At 37.2% G+C, this 27296-nt stretch overlaps 1 protein-coding gene across 4 annotated transcripts in view; it reads left to right on the plus strand.

Moving 5' to 3' along the window:
- Positions 1 to 11726: 11726 nt before the first annotated feature.
- SREK1 (splicing regulatory glutamic acid and lysine rich protein 1) overlaps positions 11727 to 27296 on the plus strand; it is a 55756-nt gene continuing 40186 nt past the window's right edge. For 2 of the 4 annotated variants that reach the window (XM_079916914.1, XM_079916915.1), the window contains exons 1-3: positions 11727 to 12032; positions 19603 to 19736; positions 25460 to 25575. In XM_079916914.1, the coding sequence (XP_079773040.1) occupies positions 11875 to 12032; positions 19603 to 19736; positions 25460 to 25575 (408 nt within the window). In that variant the 5' untranslated portion in view covers positions 11727 to 11874. Of the gene's footprint in view, positions 12033 to 19602; positions 19737 to 22293; positions 25576 to 27296 lie in introns of those variants that run through there. The other 2 variants (XM_079916917.1, XM_079916916.1) reach the window with 2 other exon arrangements.

Below are 27296 nucleotides of genomic sequence, written 5' to 3' on the forward strand. Positions count from 1 at the left end.
TAAAGTACCACATTAAGGTACATGACCTTAACTCACGTCTGTTCGTGCAGCTCTGTGAGGAGATGGACGCAGAGCACACGTCTTCTCTTATACACAGAAGTGAGGTGGCTTTCTAAAGGTAGATCTCTGGCCAGAGTTTCTGAGTTACGAGAGCCGCTCCAGAGATTTCTTTTAGAAGAACAGTCACCACTGGCAGCACATTTCAGTGACACAGAATGGGTCACAAAACTTGCTTACTTGCGTGACATAGTCAACCTGCTCAACAAACTCAATCTCTCACTTCAGGGGAGAACGACAGCTGTGTTCAAGTCGACAGATAAAGTGGCTGTGTTCAAAGCCAAACTGGACTTAAGGGGGAGACGAGTGAACATTGGGATTTTTGACATGTTTCAAACATTAGCAGAGATTTTGAAAGAGACTGAGCCAGGGCCTTCTTTCTCCCAGCTGGTGCATGACCACCTATCTCAGCTTTGAAAAGAATTTGATCATTACTTCCCAACCACAAAAGACCCCTAAACTGGGAAGGAATGGATCCATGGCCGATTTGTGAATAAGCCAGGTGAACTGACTTTGCCCATGCTAGAAGAGGATCAACTGCTTGAGATTGCAAATGACGGTGGCCTTAAAAGTATGTTTGAGACAATTTCAAATCTCCATACGTTCTGGATTAAAGTGAAGGCGGAATATCCTGAGATTGCCACAAAAGCACTGAAAAGCCTGCTTCCATTTCCAACATCCTGTCTTTGTGAAGCAGGGTTTTCTGCAGTGACAGCAACCGAAACGAGATCACAGAGGAGACTGGACATAAGAAACACACTTTGGGTCACTGTCTTCCATCACCCCCAGGTGGGACCATCAGGTTGCAGGAAAACAAGCTCAGGGCTCCCACTGATTCTGCATTATGGTGAGTTGTCTAATTATTTCATTATACATTACAATGTAATAATAATAGAAAGAAAGCACACAATAAATGTAACACGCTTGAATCATCCCGAAACCATCCCCTGCCCCCGGTCTGTGGAAAAATTTTCTTCCACGAAACCAGTCCCTGGTGCCAAAGATGTTGGGGACCGCTGCTGTACAGCATGCCACACAAGCATATAAAAATTTTGAACAACACTATCAACCAACTTGACTTAAGTGATATTTATAGAATGCTCCATCTAACAACAGCAGAATACACATTCTTTTCAATTGCGCACAGAAAAATTTTCCAAGACAGAACAGGTGCTAGGCCATAAAATATGTCTCAATAAATTTAAAAGAATTGAAATCATTCACAGTATGTTTTACAACCACAACAATTAAATTATAGATAAGTATCAAGGGACTTCCCTGTGGTCCAGTGGGTAAGACTCTGCGCTCCCAGTGCAGGGGGCCCAGGTTCGATCCCTGGTCGGAGAACTAGATCCCGCATGCATGCTGCAACTAAGACCTAGCTCAGCCAAAATAAATAAATATTTAAAATAAATAAATTAGTATGAAAAAGAAACTTGGATTTGTAGCATTGTGTTTCTGGTGAGACTTCTACCTCTGAATAGCTTTCCCCAACACTCTAAAGGAAGTATTCCCCACAGTGCTTAGAGAAAAATATATAACATTAAATGGTAATGTTAGAAAACAAAAAATCTTGAATCAATAATGTAAGCTTCCACCTTAAGAAATTAGAAAAGAGCAATTTAAACCCAAACTAAGCAGAAATAAGGAAATAATAAACTCAGAGTGGATATCAATGAAATAAAAATAGTAGAGAAAGATCAATGAAACTAAAAAATGATTCTTTGAAAAGTCCAACAAAAGTGATAAATCTTTAGTTAGACCAACCAAGAAAAAAAAAGAAGGCATAAATGACCAATATCAGGATTGAAAGAGAGAACATTACTACTGACCCTACAGAAATTGAAAGGATATATTAAGGCAGGGGTCCCCAACCCCTGGGCCTCGGACTGGTACTGATCCGTGGCCTGTTAGGAACAGGGCCGCACAGCAGGAGGTGAGTGGCGGGCCAGCGAGTGAAGTTTCATCTGCCGCTCTCCATCGCTCGCATTACCATATAATGGTATGCGACATATAAGACATATAAGAAGTAAAAATTTAGCGTAGTAATGAAAAATCTTCCCATAACGAAAATCCCAGGGCTAGATGGCTTCATAGGCAAATTCTATGAAATAATTGAAGAAGAAATAATACCAATCTGATATAACTCCTTCACAAAATAGAGGGAGAAGTTACACTTCCCAACTCATTCAATGAGGCCAGTATTATCCTGACACCAAAGCCAGATAATGTCATTGTGAAAAAAGAAAACTGTAAACAAATATCCCTCATGAAAAGAAAAACTTTTTTTTTAGAATAGTTACCTTTTTTAAAAATTAGTTAATTATTTATTTTTGACTGTGTTGGGTCTTCGTTGCTGCGTGCAGGGGCTTTCTCTAGCTGCAGCATGCGGGGGCTACTCTTCCTTGTGGTGCACAGGCTTCTCATTGTGGTGGCTTCTCTTGTTGCGGAGCACGGGCTCTAGGCACGTAGGCTTCAGTAGTTGTGGCATGTGGGCTCAGTAGTTGTGGCACACGGGCTTAGTTGCTCTGCGGCATGTGGGATCTTCCTGGACCAGGGCTCAAAACGTGTCCCCCGCATTGGCAGGCAGATTCTTAACTGCTGAGCCACCAGGGAAGCCTGAAAAGAAATATTAAAATTCTTTTTTATGATTTAAAAATTTTTTTATTGGAGTATAGTTCATTTACAATGTTGTGTTAGTTTCAGGTGAACAGCAAAGTGACTCAGTTATACATATACATATATCCACTCTTTTTTAGATTATTTTCCCATATAGGCCATTACAGAGTATTGAGTAGAGTTCCCTGTGCTTTACCGTAGGTACTTATTAGTTATCTATTTTATATATAGTAGTTTGTATATGTCAGTCCCAATCTCCCCATTTATCCCTGCCCCCTTTACCCACTGGTAATCATAAGTTTGTTTTCTACATCTGTAACTCTATTTTCATTTTGAAGGTAAGTTCATTTGTACCCTTTCTCTTAGATTCCAGATATAAGCGATATCATATGATATTTGTTTTTCTTTCTGACTTACTTCACTCAGTATGACAATCTTTAGGGCCATCCATGTTGCTGCTGCAAATGGCATTATTTTGTTGTTTTTTATGGCTAAGTAATATTCCATTGTATATATTACCACATTGTCTTTATCCATTCCTCTGTTGAGGAACATTTAAGTTGCTTCCATGTCTTCACTATTGCAAATAGTGCTGCAATGAACATTGGGGTGCACGTATCTTTTCAAATTGTGGTTTTCTCCAGATACATGCCCAGGAGAGGGATTGCTGGGTCATATGGTAGTTCTATATTTAGTTTTTTAAGGAACCTCCATACCATTCTCTGTAATGGTTGTACCAATTTACATTCCCACCAACAGTGCAAGAGGGTTCCCTTTTCTCCACACCCTCTCCAGCATATATTGTTTGTAGGTTTTTTGATGATGGTTATTCTGACTGGTGTGAGGTGATACCTCATTGTAGTTTTGATTTGCATTTCTCTAATAATTAGTGATGTTGAGCATCTTTTCATATGTTTTTTAGCCATCTATATGTCTTCTTTGAAGAAATGTCTATTTAGATCTTCCGCCCATTTTTAAAAAATATTTATTTATTTATTTGACTGTACTTAGTTGCAGCACACGGGATCTCCTTTGTAGCACGTGGGATTTTTAGTTCCCTGACCAGGGATCAAACCTGGGCCCCCTGCATTGGGAGCACAGAGTCTTAACCACTGGACCACGAGGGAAGTCCCTCTTCTGCCCATTTTTTGATTGGGTGGTTTGGTTTTTTGCTATTGAGCTGCATGATCTTTTTTTTTTTTAATTTTTGGCCACACCACGTGGCATACAGGATCTTAGTTCCCCGACCAGGGATCAAACCCACGCCCCCTGCAGTGGAAGTGCAGTCTTAACCACTGGACCACCAGGGAAGTCCCACATGAGCTGTTTGTATATTTTGGAGATTAATCCCTTGCCTTGTTGCTTCATTTGCAAGTATTTTCTCCCATTCTGAGGGTTGTCTTTTAATTTTGTTCATGGTTTCCTTTGCTGTGCAAAAGCTTTTAAGTTTAATTAAGTCCCATTTGTTTATTTTTGTTTGTAATTAGGTCCCAGTAACCCTCATGAAAATAAATATTAAAATTCTTTTAAAAACTTTAGCCAAATCTAACAACACACAAAAAAGATTACACATCATGACTAAGTGGAAGTTATCCTAGAAATATCACATGGTCATCTCAAAAATTATTATGAATATGAGGTAATTAAGATAGTGTGGTATTGGTGTAAGAATAGATATATAGATTAGAACAGAATTGAGAGTCCAGAAATAAAATTCTTCAACTTATGGTCAATTGAATGTTTTTTTTTTTTTTTACACGGGCCTCTCACTGTTGTGGCCTCTCCCGTTGTGGAACACAGACTCTGGACGTGCAGGCTCAGCGGCCATGGCTCATGGGCCCAGCCACTCCACGGCACGTGGGATCTTCCTGGACCAGGGCACGAACCCGTGTCCCCTGCATCGGCAGGCGGACTCTCAACCACTGCGCCACCAGGGAAGCCCTGGTCAATTGAATTTTGACAAAGGTGCTCAGACAATTCAATGCAGAATGTATAGTCTTTTCAACACATGGTGGTAGAACAATTTGATATCATATGAAGAAGAAGGAGGAGGACGAAGAGGAGAGGAAGAGGAAGAAGAAGAAGAAGAAAAACAGGAGAAAGGAGAAGGAGAAGGACGATAACAACAACAACAGCAATGACCCTTACCTCACACCACACATAAAATTTAACTAAGAATGGATCAGAGACCTAAATGTAAGAGCTGAAACTAAAAATGTCTAGAAAAACACAGGAGAAAAATCTTTGTAGCCTTGGGTTAGGCAGAGATTTCTTGGATGTGACAATAAAAACACAGTCCTGGGAATTCCCTGGCGTGGTCCAGTGGTTAGGACTCCACGTTTCCACTGCAGGAGCATGGGTCCCATCCCTGGTCAGAGCCAAAAAAAAAGAAAAAAACAACCCACAGTCCATAACACAAGACATTGATAATTTGGACTTTATCAAAATAAAAAACGTTTACTCTTTGAAAGACACTATTAAAAAATGAAAAGACTAAACACTGTTGCATGTCCAAAAGAAAATGAAAAGACAAGTGATGGACTGGGAAGAAATATTTGCAAGTCATACATCTGATAACAGATTCATATCCAGAATTAAAGAATTCTTACAATTGTATGAAAAGAGAAACAGCCCAATTAAAAAATGACAAAAGATTTGAATATTTGAATAGACATATCATCAGAGAATATATATGAATGGCTAATGAGCACATGAAAAGTTGCTCAACATTATTAGCTATTAGGGAAATGGGAATTAAAACTATGATACATCATTACTTACATAACTCTCATCATTGCTGGTGGAAATGTAAAATGGTACAGCCTCTTTAGAAAACAGTTGGGCAATTTCTTAAGAAGTTAAACAAACTTACCACATGACCCAGCAATCCCACTCTTAGGTATCTACCAAAGAGAAATTACACTTTTACATGAATGCTCATAGTAGCATTACTCGTAATAGCCCCAAACTAGAAACAATCCAAATGTCCATCAAATGTTGAACAAGTAAACACAATGTTGAAAATTCATACAATGGTCTACTGTTCAGCACTAAAAAGGAATAAACTACTGAAACACTTACCAACATGAATGAACCTCAAAAACATTATGCTCAATGACAGAAGCCAGACACTAAAGACTATGTATTGTATAACTAAATTTATATATAATTTCCAAAAAAGGCAAATGTAAAGAAAGAGAAAGCAGATCAGTGGTTGCCAGGAGCTGGGAATTATTGGAGTTGATTTACCTTATTGGCAACACTCTTGAGATGGTCTATGAATATCTGCTGCCAAAGTTCTCAGAGCTGCCCTGGTCACGTCCCTTCTTAAGATTTCTTTGTTCTGTTCTTCCTGCAAGTCCATTAAATACCTTAGTCATCTTCTTACATATTTTCTACTTTATTTAGAGTAGCCAAAGCCTGTTCTAAATATGCCCTATTTACAGTCCTTCTCAAGTTTGGCCGTGCAATTATTTCTTCTACTCTATTACTGTCTACACTTTCCTCTCTGTTGATAGCAAGAATAATTTGTTAGTAATTTAAAAAAAATATGCCAATGATAGGGTTCCAGAACTAGCCCACTAGAGACATCATGAACTAATTGAGAGTTCTGGATATTGAAAGAAGAGGGTCATGTAGTTTAGCACAGGAAAAGACTAAGAGAGTTTCTACTTTGGGGAGTTCCCTGGTGGCCTAGAGATCCTTCAAGCTGCACAACACAGCCAAAAGAAGGGAATTACCTGTCTGTCCAGTGGTTAGGACTCTGCGCTTCCACTGCTGGGGGCCCTGGTTCTATCCCTGGTTGGGGAACTTAGATCCTGCAAGCCGAGTGGCCCAAAAAAAAAAAGTTTCTGCTTCATTTCTGGAAAAGTTCTATTTCAAAACACCCCACACAATACAGTAAGTCCCCTACGTACAAAACTTCAAGTTGCGAACTGTCAAAGATGTGAACATGCGTGCCAGCCCCTGTATGTCAGCTGTTGTACTGTACTACTCTACTTTTCAAGGTACTGTACCGTAAGATTAAAAATGTTTTCTTTATTTTTTGTGTTTGTTTTTTTATGTATGTATTATTTGTGTGAAAAGTATTATAAACCTATTACAGTATAGTACTATATAGCCGATTGTGTTAGTTGAGTACCTAGGCTAACTTTGTTGGACTTATGGACAAATTGGACTTATGAATGTGCTCTCCAAATGGAACTCGTTCACATATAGGGGACTTCCTGTACACACACAGGGGCACGCATGCATGCACAGTTCTCACTCCTTTTCTGATTCTTTCTAGTACAACTGATTAACCTTCCTTCCAGTGTGTTCTTGCTGTCTTAGGACTACAATCTGCACTCCTCCTTCAAAGACAGGGCTACTTACAGATTCTTCCTTACCTAAAATTACTTCTAAATTATTCTCTACTGTCAAATTTCCTTTAAAATTCCATAGAGTAGGTTTGCTGCAGATCTTGCTTGTTTGGAAAGCAAAACAAGACTGAACAAAGGCACCGAGACCTATTCTTATAAGTACAGTCCACACTCATCTGCGCCCCTTCCCAACTCAAGCATTCTCTTCCTGTCACTGTACTCTCCAAAGTCACCTCTTGGTTCTAAATCCAATACTGTACATGCATAAAATTTTAATGTATATCTTTCTCTTTTTGTTGTTAATTTACTTGCTAGAGTTTATCATTCTTATTTTTGGTTTCTGGTTTGCTCTTATGGGCTTGTTTTACTTATGAGGAGACCTTTTTTCCTGCACTGCAACTTTGTCACTGCTTGTCTTATTTAGAAGATGTTGGGTCAGTAGGTAGATAAAATCAAGAGGCCTCGTGATGAAGAAATATCTGCAAATTGGGACCATGAAAATGATTACAGAGATTGGAGACAGAACATACTAGCATGGAGGCTGGAATTCTAAAATGAATCTCAGAGGACCAGGGTGGAGCAGTCTGAAATTGGTCAGAGTAGCAGAGCTAGGACATGCCAAGGGGTGGGAAATTTGGCTGAGAGATTCATAGAGGAATCAGTGGAAGTGACAATGACACTGTGACTTTTGCTTCTCTAAACTGGTTCATGTAGCTTTTGTCTCAGTAGTCACATTATATCTACCAATGGGTACATTTTATTCCTGATTTTGTCATCTTTGCAGACTTTGATACTTTTTATCATTCTTTCCTCCCTACTCTTCATTTTTTCCCATTAAAACTTTTCCTCCCTCAAGTTTTGCGACTATCCTCCCTCCTAATTTTCCTCCTGGCTTGGTTTTATTTATTTTTTTATTTTTGGCTGTTTGTTGTATTTGTCCCTTTAATGTCACCCAGTGCATTTCTCATGCTACACATGTACCTGGCATAACTGTATCTACTTTGAAGCTTAAGTCACATACTTTATCTTAGTTCTGGACATTTTCCTTAAATTTCATTTCAGGAGCTTGTCCATAATGGATTTCAATATTTTTTGCTCCTTCTTTACAAATTTGCTCTTCGTTCTTGTTTTGGCTCCTACACTATGGCACTATTACACAGTCCCTCAGGCCAGAAACAAATTCCTCCCTCTGCTTTACCATCAACAGATTACTAAATCTACTAAGTACTGCTTTACAACCTTCTTAACCAGTGGTGCTCAAATTGGGGTTCTTGGGGGCTTCCCTGGTGGCACAGCGGTTAAGAATCTGCCTGCCCATGCAGGGGACACGGGTTCGAGCCCTGGTCCGGGAAGATCCCACATGCCACGGAGCAATTAAGCCCGTAAGGCCACAACTAAAGGAAGCCCACGCGCAGCAACGAAGACCCAACGCAGCCATAAATAAATAAGTAAATTTATTTATTTTTTAAAAATGGAGTTCTTGGATCACCAGCAGCACCATCACCTGGGAACTTGTTAGAAATTGAAATTCTCAGGCTCCTCCTCCAGATCTACTGAATCAGAATATCTGGGGATGGAGCCAGCAATCTGTTTTAATGTGCCCTCCAGGTGATTTTGATGCACATGAAAGTCTGAAGACCAGTGCTCTAAACAAGTGGTAGTTAATCCTGGGATCTATGGTTGGACTTGAGGAAGACCGAAAAACCCTTGTAATTGTATCTAAAACCAAGTGTATGTCCATATATATTTTCCCGAATGGATAGTTTTTATTCCTTTTATTCTTAAATGGGTTCAATGACCCTAAATTTGGGACTGTTTCTTGCTTTCCACTACTACCACCACTTACCCTTCGAACCAGTCCCTTTGCCTCTAGTTTCCACCCTTTTCAATATATCTCCATGTTGCAGTGACAACAATCATGCTAGGAATCTTGACATAGTCACTCTCTTGCTCAAACGTCTTCAACAGCTCCCAACAATTTGTCATAAAGTAACCTCTTAGCATGACAAACAGCATCTTTCATCAAGGCTTATTCTTTTGTGTGTTATCTCTAGTCATTCTCAGCCTTTGGTCTAGCAATACTAAACTTTGTATATTCTGGACGTCACTTGGGCTCTCATACCTTTCTGCTTTTGTATATTCTTCAAGCTCAGTCTGGAATGCCCTTCACTACTCCTCCCTCCCTCCTTGTCTGGCTAATTCCTATTTGTTCAAGATTCAGTGCAAGCAACATCTCTCCTGGGAAGACTTCCACTGGCACTAAGTTTAAGTGGCCTTCCTATATGCTCCCAATTCTCCCTGTGCTTATCCCTCTGGTAGTAGTTCTAAACATTTTGGTCTTAGGACCCTTTTACTCTTTACTCTTAAAAATTATCAAGCCGCCTGGAGGGGTGGGATAGGGAGGGTGGGAGGGAGGGAGATGCAAGAGGGAAGAGATATGGGAACGTACGTATATGTATAACTGATTCACTTTGTTATAAAGCAGAAACTAACACACCATTGTAAAGCAATTATACCCCAATAAAGATGTTAAAAAAAATTATCAAGGACCCTAAGAGATTTATGGGATATCTATCTATATTTATCATATTGGAAATTAAATCTGGGACTTCCCTGGTGGTGCAGTGGTTAAGAATCCCCCTGCCTATGCGGGGGACATGGGTTTGAGCCCTGGTCCAGGAAGATCCCACATGCTGCAGAGCAGCTAAGCCTGTGTGCCACGACTACTGAAGCCCATGCACCTAGAGCCTGTGCTCTGCAACAAGGAAAGCCACCACAATGAGAAGCCCTTGCACTGCAAGGAAGAGCAGCCCCCGCTTGCTGCAACTAGAGAAAGCCCGTGTGCAGCGACAAAGACTCAACACAATAAATAAATATATCAAAAAAGAAATTAAATCTGTGAACTTTAAGATTTAAAAAACCCATGTAAAAATAATTATAAACCTGTTATGTACTTATATAAATGATGCATTTTTTCAGCCTGCTCCCAATGGCTATGGGGGGTAAATGATGTATTTTTATGATAAAGTGATATTTCCCAAAAAAGAATCTTGAGAAGAGTGGTATTGCGTTACATTTTTCAAAGCTCTTTGATGTCTGGCTTAATAGAGGACAGCTGGATTTCCCTATCTGTTTGTGCATTCAATCTGTTGTGATATGTTTTTGTTGAAACATATGAAGAGAATCTGGTCTCACATAGATAAGGAGCTGGAAAAGGGGAAACTATTTTCATAGTCTTTCTAGATAATTCTAGATATTCTTGTTTGATACTACACCAAACTGGACATGTGATAGTTTCTAAGAGTGCAATTTCAATGTGGACTGAATCTGAAACCATATCAATTAACTTTTTGTATTCTGCTAGATTAAAATCCATGGGTCCATCCACTTTGATGACTCTTTTTGATTCTGTAATAGCATGCATTGATTATTTTGAAAACAGTGGTTCATTGAGTTGTAGAGATTTTCAAATGGTCACTTATTTCAATATATAATGTGAAAAAATACATTTGTTAATATCACTGGTGTTTTTAGCAGAAAAGTCTAAATACTGGAAAGCTGTCAAGCTCAAGGTGGTGGATGCAAATTTTAAAAATTTTGGATCTTTGTGTGAAAATTCGAACAATCACACAAGTGCTTTTTCTGGAGATGTTCCTCCTACTTGGGCATGCAGCAGAAGTACTTACCATTTCTTCACACATTAAAAAGAGGTGTATGCTAGGGTGAAGATTTAATAAAATTAATAATTTTTACTCCTTTTTCAAGGACATTCTTAAGTTAAACTAGATTATTTTAAAAATCATAATTTTTGTATGCTATGAGTGCCAGGAGGTGAAGAATACAAAATACCAGTAGTGCAGTTTGACACCACTTCCTTGATTCCTGCTAAGGTGCCAGCAGTCACTCACTATTGCTTTTACACCATCAGTGCAATTGTCAACAAAGTGAAAAAGATCAACAGAGTCTTAGTATTATGGAAACGGTTTTGACCTTGCAATAATCACTCAAAAGGCTTCGAGGACCCTCCAGGTTCTGTGAATGGCATTTTGGGAACATCTGCCCTGGTTTCCCATACTACTGTTACTTGTCTCTCATTAGGTTGCAAGGTCTATGTGGACCTTCTGTAACTGTCTTTTATGTGCTCTTGTCTAACAGTGTCTGGTACATAACACTCAAATATTAATACCTGCGTAGTGAGCGAATAAATGTTATAAACGACAACCGCATAGCCTTCATCTTAACTGCTTCCTTCCTTAATTCCTTCAAACTTTACAGGTTTTGTAAAATTTCCCAAGTTTTTTCACAATTAGGACGCCGGCCAATTTTTTAAAATAGTCGGGGCGAGGGAGCTGCCTGTATATAATAATGACACGTTATAGTTCGGTCAAGTATTGATCTGCGATGCTCGAGTCATTCCTTCTTCACAGCTCCGCACCAGCAGGCCAGGCCTCTTGGTTCCCCAGTCCTATCTAGTATAAAGACTGGAAAGAGCTGGGTCTCCCATGTTTACAGGAGCACAAGAAACTGATCGAGTGGAGGCCGGGAAAAAACTCGATCAAAACCTTGCCAGGGAGAAGTGCAGCAGGAGAAACGGCCTCAGGTACCCGTGAGCCCCAGGCCGAAGCCCCGCGAGATCCGGCGGGTTGCCGGGGAGACGCTTCCGGCTGGCGCGCGCAGCCCTGGGAGCAGGGGAGTTGTGAAATGGACGGCTAGACCTGCCCGCTGCCGTGAATTCGCCAGCGGGGGCGCGCTCGCGGCCGCGCGTTCTCCGCTTTCCCGGCTTCGTCGCTGACGCGTCGTAGACGTTGGGGAGGCAGGCAGCTGCAGCGGGGTCGGGATGAACAGCGCCGGCTTCGGGTTGGGCTTAGGCTTCGGCCTCACCCCTACGGCGGTGATTCAGGTGACGAATCTGTCGTCGGCGGTGACCAGCGAGCAGATGCGGACGCTTTTTTCCTTCCTAGGAGAAATCGAGGAGCTGCGGCTCTACCCCCCGGAGTAAGTGCTCAAGCTCGGCTGGGGGAGGGGCGCGGGCGCCAGAGAGACCTCGGGAACCAAGGCATGGGGGAGAGCGCGGACGGGGGCGCGCGGTGTCAGTCACGTGACCGCTGGGTTTACCTTGGTGCCCATGTTTGATTAGGGCACCGCGGCCCGGGCCCCACGCTCCTGCTTTCCTTCTTAGTCGTATTTAGTGGGTTAACCTCTGCCCAGAACCCTTACAGAGGAGTTAGAGAGGTTGCCTTTTTCGTGCTTTCCGGGCTATGGTCGCCGCCGGGTCCTCGAATTCAGTGCCCTTCCTCCCCTTCTTTTTTTTCCCGAACTTAAGATGGCCGCAGGTGGGCCCGCGGTAGTCCTCATGGCAAGCTCCTGATAGCGTTTTTGCAATGGCAAATCGCGGAGACTGCGCCTGATAAACTGTCCAGTTCTTAGTGCCTCAGTGTCGGACCGTTGTTGCTGACGGGGAAGTGTGCAGCTAATGACAGATGGAATTAGGCCTAAATTTGTCCCTAGGCCTGTGTTCACAAATTTAGCATCTTCTTGGTTCATTTAACCGAGCCCATCCATGTTGTTAAAGATCATGTCTGTTCACCCTTTTGGCAACGGATTAAAATTTCCTCCTAGAAGGTCACACCGTCCTAAACCTTTCAGAAAAAGTAATAGTCCGTACAGATTACTCCTGCTGTATACTTTTAAAAGTCCAGATCTGGACTGGCATTCACAGTTCTCAGACACTTCCCGAGTAGTGTATTTTGAAGTAATATTTCCCTTGTACAGTACTATCTACTCACAGAATTTGTAAGGGGTTTGAAGGTTGTTTACTTTCTTACAGGCATAAACTTTTAAAGCCAGAGCTTAGAATATGAAAATTCTCAGTATTTTGTTCATTTTGTCAAAATCCTTTGAAGGAAGGGATAGTAGTTCCCCAGGATTTTTCTCCTTTTTAAAAAAATTTGTATTTGACTTTTTGGTTTGTTTCATAGTGATGCACGTAGACCTATTTTTTTCGGTTTTCTCTCTGTAAGTATATTGCATTGTTACTGCATAGATATTGATAAAAGTTGGTGTTTGGATTTTTAAATTTTACTTAAGTTTTTCTTCTCATTTTTGTTTTGAAATATTTCATGTATACAGAAAAGCTAAAGAATAACTCCCATGTTCCCTTCATCTGCATTTATAGTTTGCCACAGTTGATTTCTGTCTTTGTGTCTCCCCCTCCCTCTCCCCACCTACACACACAGACACCCCTACAACGCTCCCCTCTCCCATGCTTTTAAAAGTAGTTGCAGACACCATGACTATTCATTCCTCAACACTTAAATGTGAATCTCTTAAGAAGTACATTCTCCTGCATTACCACAATGCTATTAACACATCCAAGAAGTTTAACATCGATTAAAATATAACATCTGAATTTCTTCAGTTATACTGATAACGCCTTTTTTCCATTTTCTTTTTCTGATCTAGGGTATAATCAGATCACTCAATGCATTTGGTTATCTCTAATCTAGGACAGCCACCCCTCCACCCTCCCAGTCGCCTTTTATTTTTTTTCCCAGTCACCTTTTTAAAAGTTTTTCATGACATTAATATTTTGTCTTGTAGTTTGTGTTGTAGAATGACTTATCTGGGTTTATATAAATTGGTTCTACATGAATAGATTCGGTAATACAGTTTTGTCAAAGATGCTTCATAAGGGCATGCACAGGTATCTTTACTGACTAGGCATCCCATGTATAGCTTTGAATATCTTATAACTTTGAAAGTGCTTTCAGCTATCTCTTCATTTAAGCGCTCAGAACATTTCTTAATAATTGAGAACTGTTTGGAGGAGTGCTGTATTCTGAAAGAATTGGAATCAAATAGTAAAATATTTTGTACATGATTGTAAACTAACCTTGCTTTCAAGGTTGTGATAATAAGGTGTCTCATGGGCAGAAGAAATATATCACAGAATATTCTTCATTGCCAACGTAACACCACTTACATAGTTGAAAAGTGCACTTGGGTGGCAATATGCTGCCAGTTATCATCTGACATTTAGTAATGGGCTGTTTTTTGAAATCAAATATTAGTTGCTTGGAGTTTAGAAGTCAGAGAATAAAAAAGCTCGTCACTTAAACAGTGCATTAATATAGAATTATTGTGTCACAAACTGTAATACATTTTGCAAAATTGTAACATAAATATAACACATATAGGCGAGGCAAAATCCTTGACCAGTTTTTCTTAAAGGCAGTCAGTGCCTATTCCTGTTTTTCACAAGTATTTACATGCTTTTCTAATGACATGTTTTCTGCTTGCTCTGTAATGAAGTTGTCATAACCTGGTCCTTATATTAAAGATGTGTTTGCAGATTTGGGCCGAAATGCATAAAAATGCAACAGTAGTAGTTGTATTGAAGACAGATGATTCTATTTTGCAGTGTTGTGGAAACAGTATTTTATGATTAATCTTTGGAAGCTGAGTAGAAATTCATTTGTTTTAAATTTGGAATGATATTTCTTTAATAGAATGTGAGAATAGTTTCTCATTAACATTTTAAGAATTTGGTTGCTAATATGAAAATTCAGATTTTTAAATTTATTTTTTTTTTGGCATGAGGCCATGATTCAGTTTCTTTTTAAACATTAAGAATTGGTGTAAACATTCACTGTAAATATTAAAAATTCTTATTAGTGCTACCAGATGATAAATATCCAGAGTTTCTGTTTTAACTTTTTACTCAATAAGGGAATCTCATACATCATGAAAACCTTTTTACAATGGTAAGAAATCTTTGTTGTTTTTTCAGTAAGCTTTTCATGGAGGTATAAGGAGCAGAAAAGTGCAGGGATAAGTGTATACAGCTTGTTGAATTTTCACAAAGTGAACACATCCAGCACCCGGATAGGATTCTCTGTGCCCTAGGAGTTCTCATCTCCCCCCTCAAGTGCATAATACCCCTAGGGTAATCCTGGCCTGATTTCTAACATCAGCACTTGTGGGTTTTTTTTGTTTTTGTTTTTTTGCTTGCTGGTTTTCTTCACTTCTCTGGTCTTTAAAAGTACCAATAAGGTAAAAGCTGTCAACTAGCTAAAATTAATATAACCAATATAGTCATATCAGGAGAAATAGAGAAAAAGGTACACTGGCAGTGATCCTACCACCCTATCAAAACCTCTCTCCAGTCCTTTTTACATGCATTTAGTTTAATATAGTGTAATCAAAGGATTTATACACCGTTACCGTTATACCACTCAGCCTGTGGTAAGCATTTTTCATATTGTTGTGTTTTATTTATTGTAATATTTAAAGGGTGATGTCTCAAGTGTGTATGTGTGTTTGAAATTCTGTCATTGAATTTTAGCTAGAAATATTTGAAGAATGTGTATTTTTGATTGTCCACAGTGATTGGAGGGCCTCTGGCATTTAGTGGGTAAGTGTCAATAATTCATAAGGAAGTCTTACAGAAAGGAGAATTGTGGCATCCAGACAATCACTGGAGCCCTACTGAGAAACCCTGTTATACATTGTGTCAGTTAATATTTCCATACATAAAGCTATATACTTTGACCATGTTTTGCATTGTATCTTTTTTGATAGATCCTCAAGGGATGTATATTAATATAATAAAGTATTGGACATAGTATTACCACATTGATTTTTTAAAAGATTGTACAGTGCCATCACCATGTTTAGTGAAAAATAAGGTAACCAGTTAGGGTCTAAGAAATTTAACTGGTGCTCAAAAAGTTGGTTCTGTGATTTCTCCATTAGACTCCCGGTGAGAAATTCTGATTTGTTTGAAAAGTGATTGTAGAAGGTTTTATATTTAAAGAAATAAAACAAAACTTGAAAACTTGATTCAACAAATGGGGTCAAAGTAAAATGTGCTGTGTTTGAGTACTGTTACTTTCTTTAGAGGCATACATTTAGACCAAATGGAATATGTAACCCCTTTTAAAAATTAAAAGTGTAGGTCAGAGTTAAATTTGAAAATGATAATCCTATTTAATTTTTTAAAAAGTAAATGTTATTTAATAGCCTAGATATACTAGAGAGGAAGATCTAAATATAAGATTTGGTAATATACTGATTTATAAATCTGTAAATACACATTTGTTTGCTGAGATATCTATATTTAGGCTTGCCACTGTATTATTTTAGCCTATAATATTCAAAATAAAAGTGTTACTGCCTCTCCTGAAAAGCTCATATGTTTACATTTTTTATAAAGTAAATACTGTGTTGCTTTTACTCTCTATTTTAAGGAAGGTAATTGGAGATGAAGATGAAAAAAATTGCTTATAGCACTAGGATCCATGCTCTTACTATAATGCTGTTCAGAACAGATCAGCATCTTTTAACCAGTTTTTGGGCTTCTCAACTCTAAGTAGTGTGTGGTTTACCAACCAGGCTCACATTTCTTATTCCTGTGGATGTTTTAAATTTGAAATGATGTGGTTTTCAAGTAGGGATATTTGGAAATGTTTGTAGTTTTCAACAGTGATGATTTAGGTTTCCATCCTTTCACAAAAGGATCTGTCAGTTTAGGAAATACAGTTTCAGTGGTGGCTTGTCAGGTTCTTCAAGTGCTAAAAGAGAGTATTCTTGTTGAAATTGCTAGGGCTTTAGTTGTAATCATAGATTTTTTTTGGTTGCAAAGGGCAGAAACAGTGTTACCTAATCTAGCTCAAGAAGAGACATTATTAAAAGAAAGAGATTTCCCTGAGTAGAAGAATAAAGACTTGGCCTCGTGGGAGCTGGGACTGGGAACCAGAAGGGTATCAACATCCAAGGCGACTATCTGCCTCTTCCTGTCAGGCTTTATTGTCAGCTCAGTTTGTTTCTGTGTATGTGCTCAATTTCTTTTCAGACGTATTCTGTACTCACGTGGCATCTGGCCCAAGCCCTTACTCTAAGTGACTTTCAAGTTCATTTGGTCAGGCCACCCAAATTACAGGTTTCGCGTTAGCCAGTGAAATAAGCCCTTGTGTCATGTGGCTGATCAGTTGTGTTTGAAAGCTTGAAAGATCTGTTGAGGGTTTCACATAAGGAAACTGTGCTGAAAGTATATAGGATGTATTGGTAGCACATATAGGAGGGGGTACCTAGTCACTTTGATATTTTAAAATGGCTTTCCAGAAGACTTCGAAACTTGAGCCTTGAAGAAAAGTGGAATTACTGTTCAAAAAGGCAGTAAGAGAGCACATCATAGCCAAATGAAACAACATGTTCAAAGATGGCCCAGATGGTTCAGGATGTGTTCTGGGAACCACAAGTATTTTTATGCCTGGATTTTTTAAATGATGAAGCAAGAAAAGAAGGGTGTCTGAGGAAATTTAAGCAGTTGCATGACATGAAGAGATTTAGGGTTTAGAAAGATTACTCTAACAGCTTTTGTGGAAGATTTTTAATAAGGAGGAGTTGAGATTGGATGCAGTGTGATTAGTTAGGAGCCATTGTAGTAATCCAGGTGAGAAATGATAAGGGCCTGAATGAAGGCATTGATACTGAGAGTGTTGAAAGAAATTAATGTGACAACTATTTGGGAGGCAGTCTTCAGAGGATTTAAAGACCAATAGGATGAAAAAGAAGGAAGGGTCATGGATGGAAACAACCCACAAATCTCAGTAGTTTGATAAAAACAAGATTATTTCTTATACTAAACTGGTGGGGTTGGGGACTCTACTCGTTGTAGTCACTCATTCTGGGATGAAGCTGGTATATCAGCCACCCATCTCTTTGATGTTGCTGGTCACTGTGGCAGAGAAAAAGAACCGAGCAGTGGCCCTTAAGGCTACTGAATAGGAACACATGTCAATTATGTTCACATTTAATTGGCCAAAGCAAATTGCACGGCCACACCTAACTTCAAGGAAAAAAGAAATAGAATTTTATTACGTAGCCAGAAGGAGATTTGGAAATATTTGGTGAACAGTACTAATGATGGTCACATTAACGACTTCCGGATTTCTGACTTAGATAATGTGGTAGTATCTTTAACTGAGATATGAAATTAGGACAAAGGGCAGGATTGGTGCAGAAGGAGGGTAATGAATTTAAGAATAAGTTCAAGGGTGGGTCCTGTGACTGACAGATCACCGTGCAGTATGCCAGCAGGCACTTGGATCTGGGAATCTAGAGCTCTGGAGAGGCCTAAATTGGTGACTTGGTAATGTATAGGTGAGTTAAGTCTGGATGCAGATGTGTTTACCTCATGGCAAGAACAAGAGCTTGACTTACATATTGAGTAGGGGGAGGTTGTTGGAGAGGACTGGCTTGAAGCCTGAATCAGATGGCCTTAGGCAGGAAAGAATTGAGTTGGGTTGGGTGAGAAAGAGGTAGAGTTTTACTTTTGCTAGCCTGACTAGTTATGTTAATAATATATATAGTTTAAAGTTCTAAATGCAAATATATTTTATTATCTTAGTGTTTGGTTAATATCATAAATATATTTAGCTGTTAGCAAGCTGGATTTGTTGCTGTATGTAATTTTTAATTAAAAAATGAATATGGAATTACAAAATAAGTAGTACATTAAAGTGGCTTTAAAATTCTTGATTAATTGAATAATTAAGGTTGCATGAGATTTGGAATTAGATGATTAGACATTAAATCTCATCTTTGCCATTTACTAGGTCTAGGATTATGGTGAACTTCCTTGACCTGTTTTGTAAACTAAAGTAAATTATTGTTGCTGCACAATGCATATTTAGTACTTTTCAAGTGATCTTTTTTTAGTGTGAAAAACTTAATATTTTGAAGGATTGTACATTTATGTTAAACATTAGCTGTATATTTAGTGTCTTTTTTTATTTGCTAAAGACAATTACAGACTTTAATTGAACATAATTATGGGCAGGTTGACAAAATGATCCTTTATGAGGATAGTGTATTTTGGAATCTAACATGATGGATTCATATTGTGGAAAAATTGCTTTTATCTGTGCCGTGTCTGGCTTCTTTTTCCTATAGTCCTGCCTAGATTAAGTCTAGTAGGATTTATAAGAGTCTTTGCTCTTTTGCATATAAAATATGTAAAATTTTGTTTGTAAAAGTTTTTGTCTGGAAAATCTCAATGCTGCCTAGCCTGAAGTAGGCCAGTATATGCAAAAGACCTTAATTTTAATTCCAGGTTATCTGATTGTTTCTAAGACTGTTGTGAAGTTTTTAGTGATTTAAATGCCAGGAATCACATTAGGGAGGGTTGGAAGTAGTTAGAAAATTTGAAGTCTTGAGGATTGGGGCTTTTTTATGAAACAGGATTTTGCCTGTTGATGATGATGCATGATTGGACATCCTTGGGTTAAGTCAGCTGTTTTCACATTTCACTCAGATTAAGAAGGCATTAATTTAAATTTCAGGTTTTTAACAAATAAGGCTATAGGCCTGCCTAGATGTGCCTTCAGTCATTGCAGCAAATCACCATTAAAAGACTAAGTTCTGCTATTTCATGTCTTACTGATCCTTAGCAACAAAAATTCCTGTCTTGATTGTAAGATTATGTAAAGATATAAGTAAGAAATTTTAAATGAAAACCAACCAAATGTTAATTAGTTCAATTGTTTTTCTTTTTATCTTGCAGCAACGCACCTCTTGCTTTTTCTTCCAAAGTATGTTATGTTAAGTTTCGTGATCCATCAAGTGTTGGCGTGGCCCAGCATCTAACTAACACGGTTTTTATTGACAGAGCTCTGATAGTTGTTCCTTGTGCAGAAGGTTAGTATCTCACATGTTTTTTTCAGTTATTTTAATCTCTGTCCTGTCTGTTACTACCATTGGCTTTCCTAGAAATTGGCAAGTAGATATGGTGTGTGTGTGTGTGTGTAAGAATGAAATTTGGAGGTGGAAAGGATTTTACGTAATAATAAAATATATTAAAATGGTTAATTTATTACTTATGTATATTTGAGATTTTATAGCTAAACATTTAAAAATTTATAAATTACTTGGCTTCTTTGGTTTGCTTTGACTTTCTGTATTCAGTTTGCAAGTTGTAAAGAAAGCTTTTTGAAATTAAAATATTAAGTTGGTAGAGGACATTATTTAAAATGTGTAAATAAGTAAGCATTTGCCCCTGTGTATACCTATTAAAGATATTGCATAAATAAAAACAGTGTACACATTTCACACAAATGGGGGTTAGGTAGTAATTATGTTTAAGAACAATATTCATAATTTAAGCTTTAAAGTATCTTCTTAAGGTAATTTACCTTAATTGTTACTGAGACCATTATTTTACATTCAGTGTAATTTGCTGTGCAACTAGAATTTACTTTTAATTTTGCTGGCTTTTTTTTGCGGGGGAGGGAGGGGTGGTGGTGGTGGTGATTAATTGAAGAAAAATCATGGAAAGCAATTTTCCAAAGCCTCCATCGAGGAAATAGTTGTTGAAGGTGGAAACAAGGCCAAAGGCCTTATAGTAATTCGTTAAATTTTATGACATAACCTGCTTTAAGAGCTAATTATTATTAATGCCTATTTTTTTAGTAACTTCTATTTGCAGAGCCATTCACATTCATTATACTAGGCTGTGCTGAATTTGACAGTTCTGGTGTGTAATTAACTTTTATTCAGAGCACTGACTATGACATGTGTACATGGATTTTAGAATTGGGTTATTATAATTTAAATGTCTTTAAAATATATTTTCACTGGTGGCTGGTGGTAACTGTTTTACAACATAAAAATTTTACCTGAAACAATTTAAGGAGCTTTCATATGTCATGTTTTAAAACTTTTTTTAGAAACCAGGCTCACATTAAAATACTGTATAATAAACAGTTTGCTGCATTTTCAAGGTTTTATGCATATTTCAGAATGCCTGTTCTGGGATGTCAGAAACATTAGTCAGATACAGTGAGTATGACTCTGATATTTTTGATGTCCCAGAATAGGACATTCTGGATTTTTTCAGATAAATTTGAAAGTATTTTTCCCATGTCTAGGGGTTAGAGAGGGGTAGGGAGAATAAAATAAATAATAGCGAATATAGTAGAATAAATAAAAAATGAATTAAAGTTAATTATTTGCTAAATCTATCTTTATCTACTAATCTTTAAGGGGACAATGACCCCAAAATTGGAGAACAAGGTGAGAAAAGAGCTGGTAATGATTTAGTTCTGTATACCAAGTTCATACCAATTTCATACCAAGTAAACTACATGGGAAAAAATAAATCAGGTAGAAGTTTTACTAAATGGGAGTGTTAATTGTATCAAAAAATTATGCCACCAGCAGCACAGTATCTTCTGTGATTTTAGCTTATTATTGAACTGGAAGGAAAAATTTTGTTAGTGTTGCTCTGTTGGAACCTTGCTATATTCCCATAAAATTTTTCATATATTGAGAAGTGACCATGGTTTGTCATAAATGTTCAAGATTATGGGCATGTAGAGGTTCCTTTTTGTTTGTTTGTTTTACTTGATAGAAATAAATAAATGCACATTTATTATAATGGCTTTTGAATATTTTTAGTATTAACAGACAAAATTTTGCTATTTTTGAACGTGAAAATTCAAGCATATTTTTATTCCAGTTTAAAGTATTTTAGAACACTAACCTATAAAATAATTTGTATTGGAAAAACATTCAGATACACATTTTTCATTAAATACAACAAAAATGAATTTATAGAACATGAAGAATGTCACAGTGAGCTGTTAAAAGATCTGATTATGCACTGCAAGCAAAGTAATAATGTATTGTTGTGTTAAAAAAGATAGCAAAGTGAGTTTGAAATAAATCAAAGGAAAGAGTTCCAGTGGAGTAAGTTCTGTAAGAGGAGATGTGCTGTAAGCAGTCTTCTGTTTACTTCACTGATTGTATTCTTTCCTTGATGTTATAGAAACAGCATTATGAAAGAAGTGAGAAAACCATAGAAAAAAATTGTAAGAAGTTTTTTTCAGTTTCTTTCAATTTGCTGTTTTTTTTTAATGCAGACAGTAGTACTGTGAGATCCTAAGCCGTTTAAGTAATGTTTGATGTGTAATAGTTTTGTACATATTAAGCATTAGCTATCGTTAATAAAACATGCCACTTCAAAATAAAATATACTTTCATTATACTCGTCCAAATATGACCTCTTTTTGTTGTTACGTGCATCTCAGATTTCTTTTTATAAATGTTAACACTTAGAAAAAGATAAGGTCAAACATAATAAGGGTGTCAGCCTAATCATCAGTCATAAGTTTATGTCCACATATTCTGGTAGATGGATTTTGACTATTAATTTGGTTTTGTATGTTTTCTCTATGTGATATTTGTGCATTATTAGATGACTAGACTGGCCAAGGCAGACCTGTTACACTTGCCTGAGTTAGGCATTGTTTGCCATGCCACTAAACCTGCCGTCAAGTGAAACCTTCATTGGGGAAATGAGATCGGAGTCTGAACCGCAGAAGATGGACGCCCTGTCTCTGTTTTTTATTGTTTTACTTTAATTTCATTTCTTTTTCTTTATTTTGTCCCTTTTTTTTTGTTTTTGTTTTTGTTTTTGTTTTGTTAAATCTCTTTCACTTTAACTTGTGAGCTGGTTTTCCAGTTCTTTGTAAATGGTATTCCATTAAGGGTTCATAACATTGCATTGCAAATTATATTGGGAGATGATTAGTAGAGCTCATCCTTAACATAAAAGAAATTTTCACAGTAAATTAGGATATGGTTTCGTGAAGCTCAATGCTAGTCTTAATTGGTGTTTATAAACTGATCAGGTACATTTTGTTCCCAAAACACTAAAACACTGATGAGATTCTTAGGAACACGTTTTGATCTCAGTGTAACATTTTTGCAGTTTTCTCCCAAGTCTGCATCTGTCATAAAGACCAACTGATAGCTTCTAATTTTCGTCCTCCTCCCTTAGAATTTTAGGCATACAAAATCATCAAGGAAAATAAGTAAATTTCTTATAACATTCTGGGGGTAGAGGACAAGAGGAGACTTTTCACTTTTATGATATTTATTATAGAAAATAGCATTTCTTTGATTTGAAAACACTTTTAATTGCCTACGTGGGGAATGGATATTTGAGAAACTGTTGAATACTTACACTTGTGTGTGTATTTTTTTGCTTGAATTTTTTTGTTGAAAAATGTTCAGAGATTACTAGTTTCTAAATGGATTCTGAGATTAGGATGAGTGAGAGACATTGTTTTTTCTCTCAGTTGTCTTTGATGAGTACAGTTTGGGAAAAATGCTAAATGCTTATTTGTTTTATACTTTTATACACTGATAGTATTTGGAGGGTATATTTGGTAGAATTTTATCCTGAAAATTAAGCAATGGAACTTTTTTCTTAAAGTATCTTTAATGGTAATTAGAAAAGTAAAAAATATTGTGCTTTTAGTTAGACTTAATACTTATAATAGTTTATTATACTGTGAGAGACAGTGAGAGGCAGACAACCTCCGGATACTATTTTTAAGCCAACACTGAATGACTTTATTATGTTAAGTAATCAACTTTTGGCCTGTATTGAATACCCGTTTTGTTTGTGTGGTCTTTCATGTGGATAGTTTTGCTTATTTAATGGACAGGTAATATTAAATTGGGGACATTACTAGATTGGAACTCTTTATTTGTTTTTTAGGTGCATAAATTAGGGTAGTGAAGCATAGGGTTTGTACCTTAGGACCTCAGTTGACTTATCAAGATGTGTACAGGTTTTACAAATATTAAAAAAGTAATACTTATTTTTAACAGATAAAGCAGGTCTGATAGTGATGTAAATAGTATATGTGAGTATACAGATAAATGTCTTAATGCTAATAACTAATAAATACAAAATAAATTACTGTTATTTGATGTCTTCAGTAAGGCCTTCTGCCTTTTAATCTTAATGCATGTTAAAATCAGTGCTTATGCAGAATTTACTGAAATAATAAAATGACTTTGTTTTTGAAATTAGTAAATTAAGGTAATATAGCCTTAGATGTTGCAAAGCTTAGAAATAAGTAGGCATTTGCTAAAGCTAATAAAATGTGATTTCTGTATTTCTATAAATAAGGTGTAACCACTACTTAAAGCAAGTTTTAAAATTCGTCTTGAATTCCATCCATGTTTAGAAATATATTCAGATAATTTTTTTAGAGATTTATCCCTGCACATGTGGTTGTGTTAAGTTGAATTTTTACCACTGAAACCCCACATGGTGCTTTTTTGAAAATTTACTCCATATGCTATTTTCAATTTGGCGTGACTTTGTACTTTAAATTACTTTTGAAGAATTCATAATGGAAACGTGTAGCCAAATACCACATAATTATGAGTAGTTCTGAAATTGCTATATGTAGTCAACTTTTTAGAAATTTTCTTTTTGGGAAGGTTGAGAGAAAGGACCAGAAAAAATGTGTGAAAGTCCCAGCCCTTATCAAAATTAATTGATTAGAATTCAGTAATTAAATGTGGCAAATTGATAGACTTAATTCAGAGTAAATTTCCTTTTTTTTAGTCGTAGGGATTTCTTTTTCTTAGTGTCTAGGGTTATTTTAATGTTATTGTTGTTGTTATTATTAGGCACTTAGGACGCTTATAAGCAAGACATTTAGGCATTAACCACCCCTCTTCAGATAAGTATACATAAATTGGTTCTAAAAGTCAGTAATATAAGAAGTTTCCTGAGACTAGGGAACTTTTTTTTGTTAGTCATTTTCAAAAATGTTAGCAGTTTCCCAAGGCATATTCTTTGGAACTGGATTCTTTTAGTCATCTCTGTCATTGTTGGTGAGATGCCTTATTAACTGAATGGGTGTAGGCTTCCTTTCCAATTGAAGCTGATTACATGTGGTAGGCTTTTGGTTTTTTCTGTCTACTTGAAATTAAATGGGATCTTTTGGAAGGTTATCAAAATTGTTTGCATCACAAGTAGGTAGTTTCAATTAACAGGATAGGGACACTCAGGAACAGATTTCAATTCGCACATATTTGTTTTTTTCTTTTTCTTTTTTTTGACTAATTTGGTTATTTGCCATTTCTGGGGATTAAACTTTAAAAAATGTTCTTCTTTTCTGTATCTGATGTTCTGTGTGCTATTAGTGATGCAGCCAACACGAACGGTTGTCATGTGTAACACAACTTTCGATCACCGCGAAAACACCGTCCTGGGAAAGCGTCCATGCTTGATATCGTTTGGTTCATGAACATTAAGTTTCCAGTACAGGTGACCCATAGCTCAAAGTGTTAAATAATTGTCTACATTATTCAATTTTTAAAATAATATTCCATTAATGAGATTGTTAGTCTTTGAAGTTTTGCTCACTTTTATTTTTCCTAGTAGAGCAGGGTAAAAGGAAAGACTTAAGTTCTTATTTATTTCTTTATACGGATCTGATAGATAGATTCATTTATTATTATTATTTTTTAAGTGCAAGGGTAATTGTAAAATCATAGTATAAAGTTTGTGTGGTGTTTCTGCTTTCTTTAATGTTTGGAACTTGCCTCTGCAGGTAAAATCCCAGAGGAAGCCAAAGCTCTCTCTCTATTGGCTCCTGCTCCAACCATGACAAGTCTGATGCCTGGTGCAGGCTTGCTTCCCATACCGACTCCAAATCCCTTAACTACAGTAAGTATGATACACCCTCTTCTAAAGGGAGTGATCATTTAACTGTGTAATTGGTTGAATAAAGAGCTTAGAAAGTTTTTTTTTTTTTTTTAAGAGCTTAGAAAGCTATTTCTATTTCAAGTATTTGTGTTTTTAAATGGAGAGAATTCGAAATATCTGCGTAATTTTTTCCCCATGTAACTGACTTGAACTGCCTTTTGGAATTGCTTATGAAGTAATTGGGGATTCATTTAAATTTGAGAATTGAGATATATTATTCATTAGAAAATCAGTTATTGAAATTCAGCATTTTAGATAGCATAGGGAATTGGAGAATCTAGGTAACTATATTTCCCAGTTCAGGAGGACTAAATCCATTTGAAAAATTTGAAATGATTTACACCGTTGGTAATGGGAAAAATATCTCAGAGAAGCATTTGTCTGATACTGAGAAAAATGTAACATGGTAAAAACATGGCAAAAATATTTTTCATTAGCAGAATTAAATAGTAATTTAATGCCTCATTTGTGATTTCCAAGTGGTGTCAAAAAAAGATTTGCTGTTACTGGGTTCTTGGTTTATATAAAAGATTCTGGTCATTTATTTTAAATAAGAGTCATTTTTCTTCAAAAATAAATCCAAGACAAATACAGAACTCACATTAATTGAAAGCTGTGTTTTACTTTTTGGTACTGGATTCTTAGGGAGTGAACCAGTAAACTTTATGATTATAGTTTATCCAAGTTATAAAAGTGCTTTTTGAAACTTGGAAGTGCAAAATTTTAGGATTTTCACCTGGCACTATTCTGCTGGAGACCTGTATTGTGATCCATGGGAGGAAAATGCCTTTTATTTTTTATTTTATTTTAATATCTTTATTGGAGTATAATTGCTTTACAATGTTGTCTTAGTTTCTGCCATATAACAAAGTTGTGTTAGTTTCTGCTGAATCAGCTATACGTATACATATATCCCCATATCCCCTCCCGCGTCTCCCTCCCGCCTTCCCTATCCTACCCCTCTAGGTGGTCACAAAGCACGGAGCTGATCTCCCTGTGCTATGCGTCTGCTTCCCACTAGCTGTCTGTTTTACATTTGGTAGTGTATATATGTCAGTGCCACTCTCTCACTTCGTCCTAGCTTACCCTTCCCCCTCCCCGTGTCCTCTATTATCTACATATGCTTTATTCTGTCCTGCCCCTAGGTTCTACAGAACCTTTTTTTTTTTTTTAGATTCCCTATATATGTGTAAGCATACGGTATTTGTTTTTCGGTTTCTGATTTACTTCACTCTGTATGACAGACTCTAGGTCCATCCACCTCACTACAAATAACTCAATTTTGTTGCTTTTTTTTTTTTTTTTTGCGGTACGGGCCTCTCACTGTTGAGGCCTCTCCCATTGCGGAGCACAGGCTCCGGACATGCAGGCTCAGCGGCCATGGCTCACGGGCCTAGCCGCTCCGCGGCATGTGGGATCTTCCCAGACCGGGGCACGAACCCGTGTCCCCTGCATTGGCAGGTGGACTCTCAACCACTGCGCCACCAGGGAAGCCCTCTATTTTGTTTCTTTTTATGGCTGAGTAATATTCCATTGTATATATGTGCTGCATCTTCTTTATCCATTCATCTGTTGATGGACACTTAGGTTGCTTCCATGTCCTGGCTATTGTAAATAGTGCTGCAGTGAACATTGTGGTACATGACTCTTTTTGAATTATGGTTTTGTCAGGATATATGCCC

Source organism: Stenella coeruleoalba (genome assembly GCF_951394435.1).
Source record: "Stenella coeruleoalba genome assembly, chromosome: 3".
Lineage (NCBI taxonomy): Eukaryota > Metazoa > Chordata > Mammalia > Artiodactyla > Delphinidae > Stenella > Stenella coeruleoalba.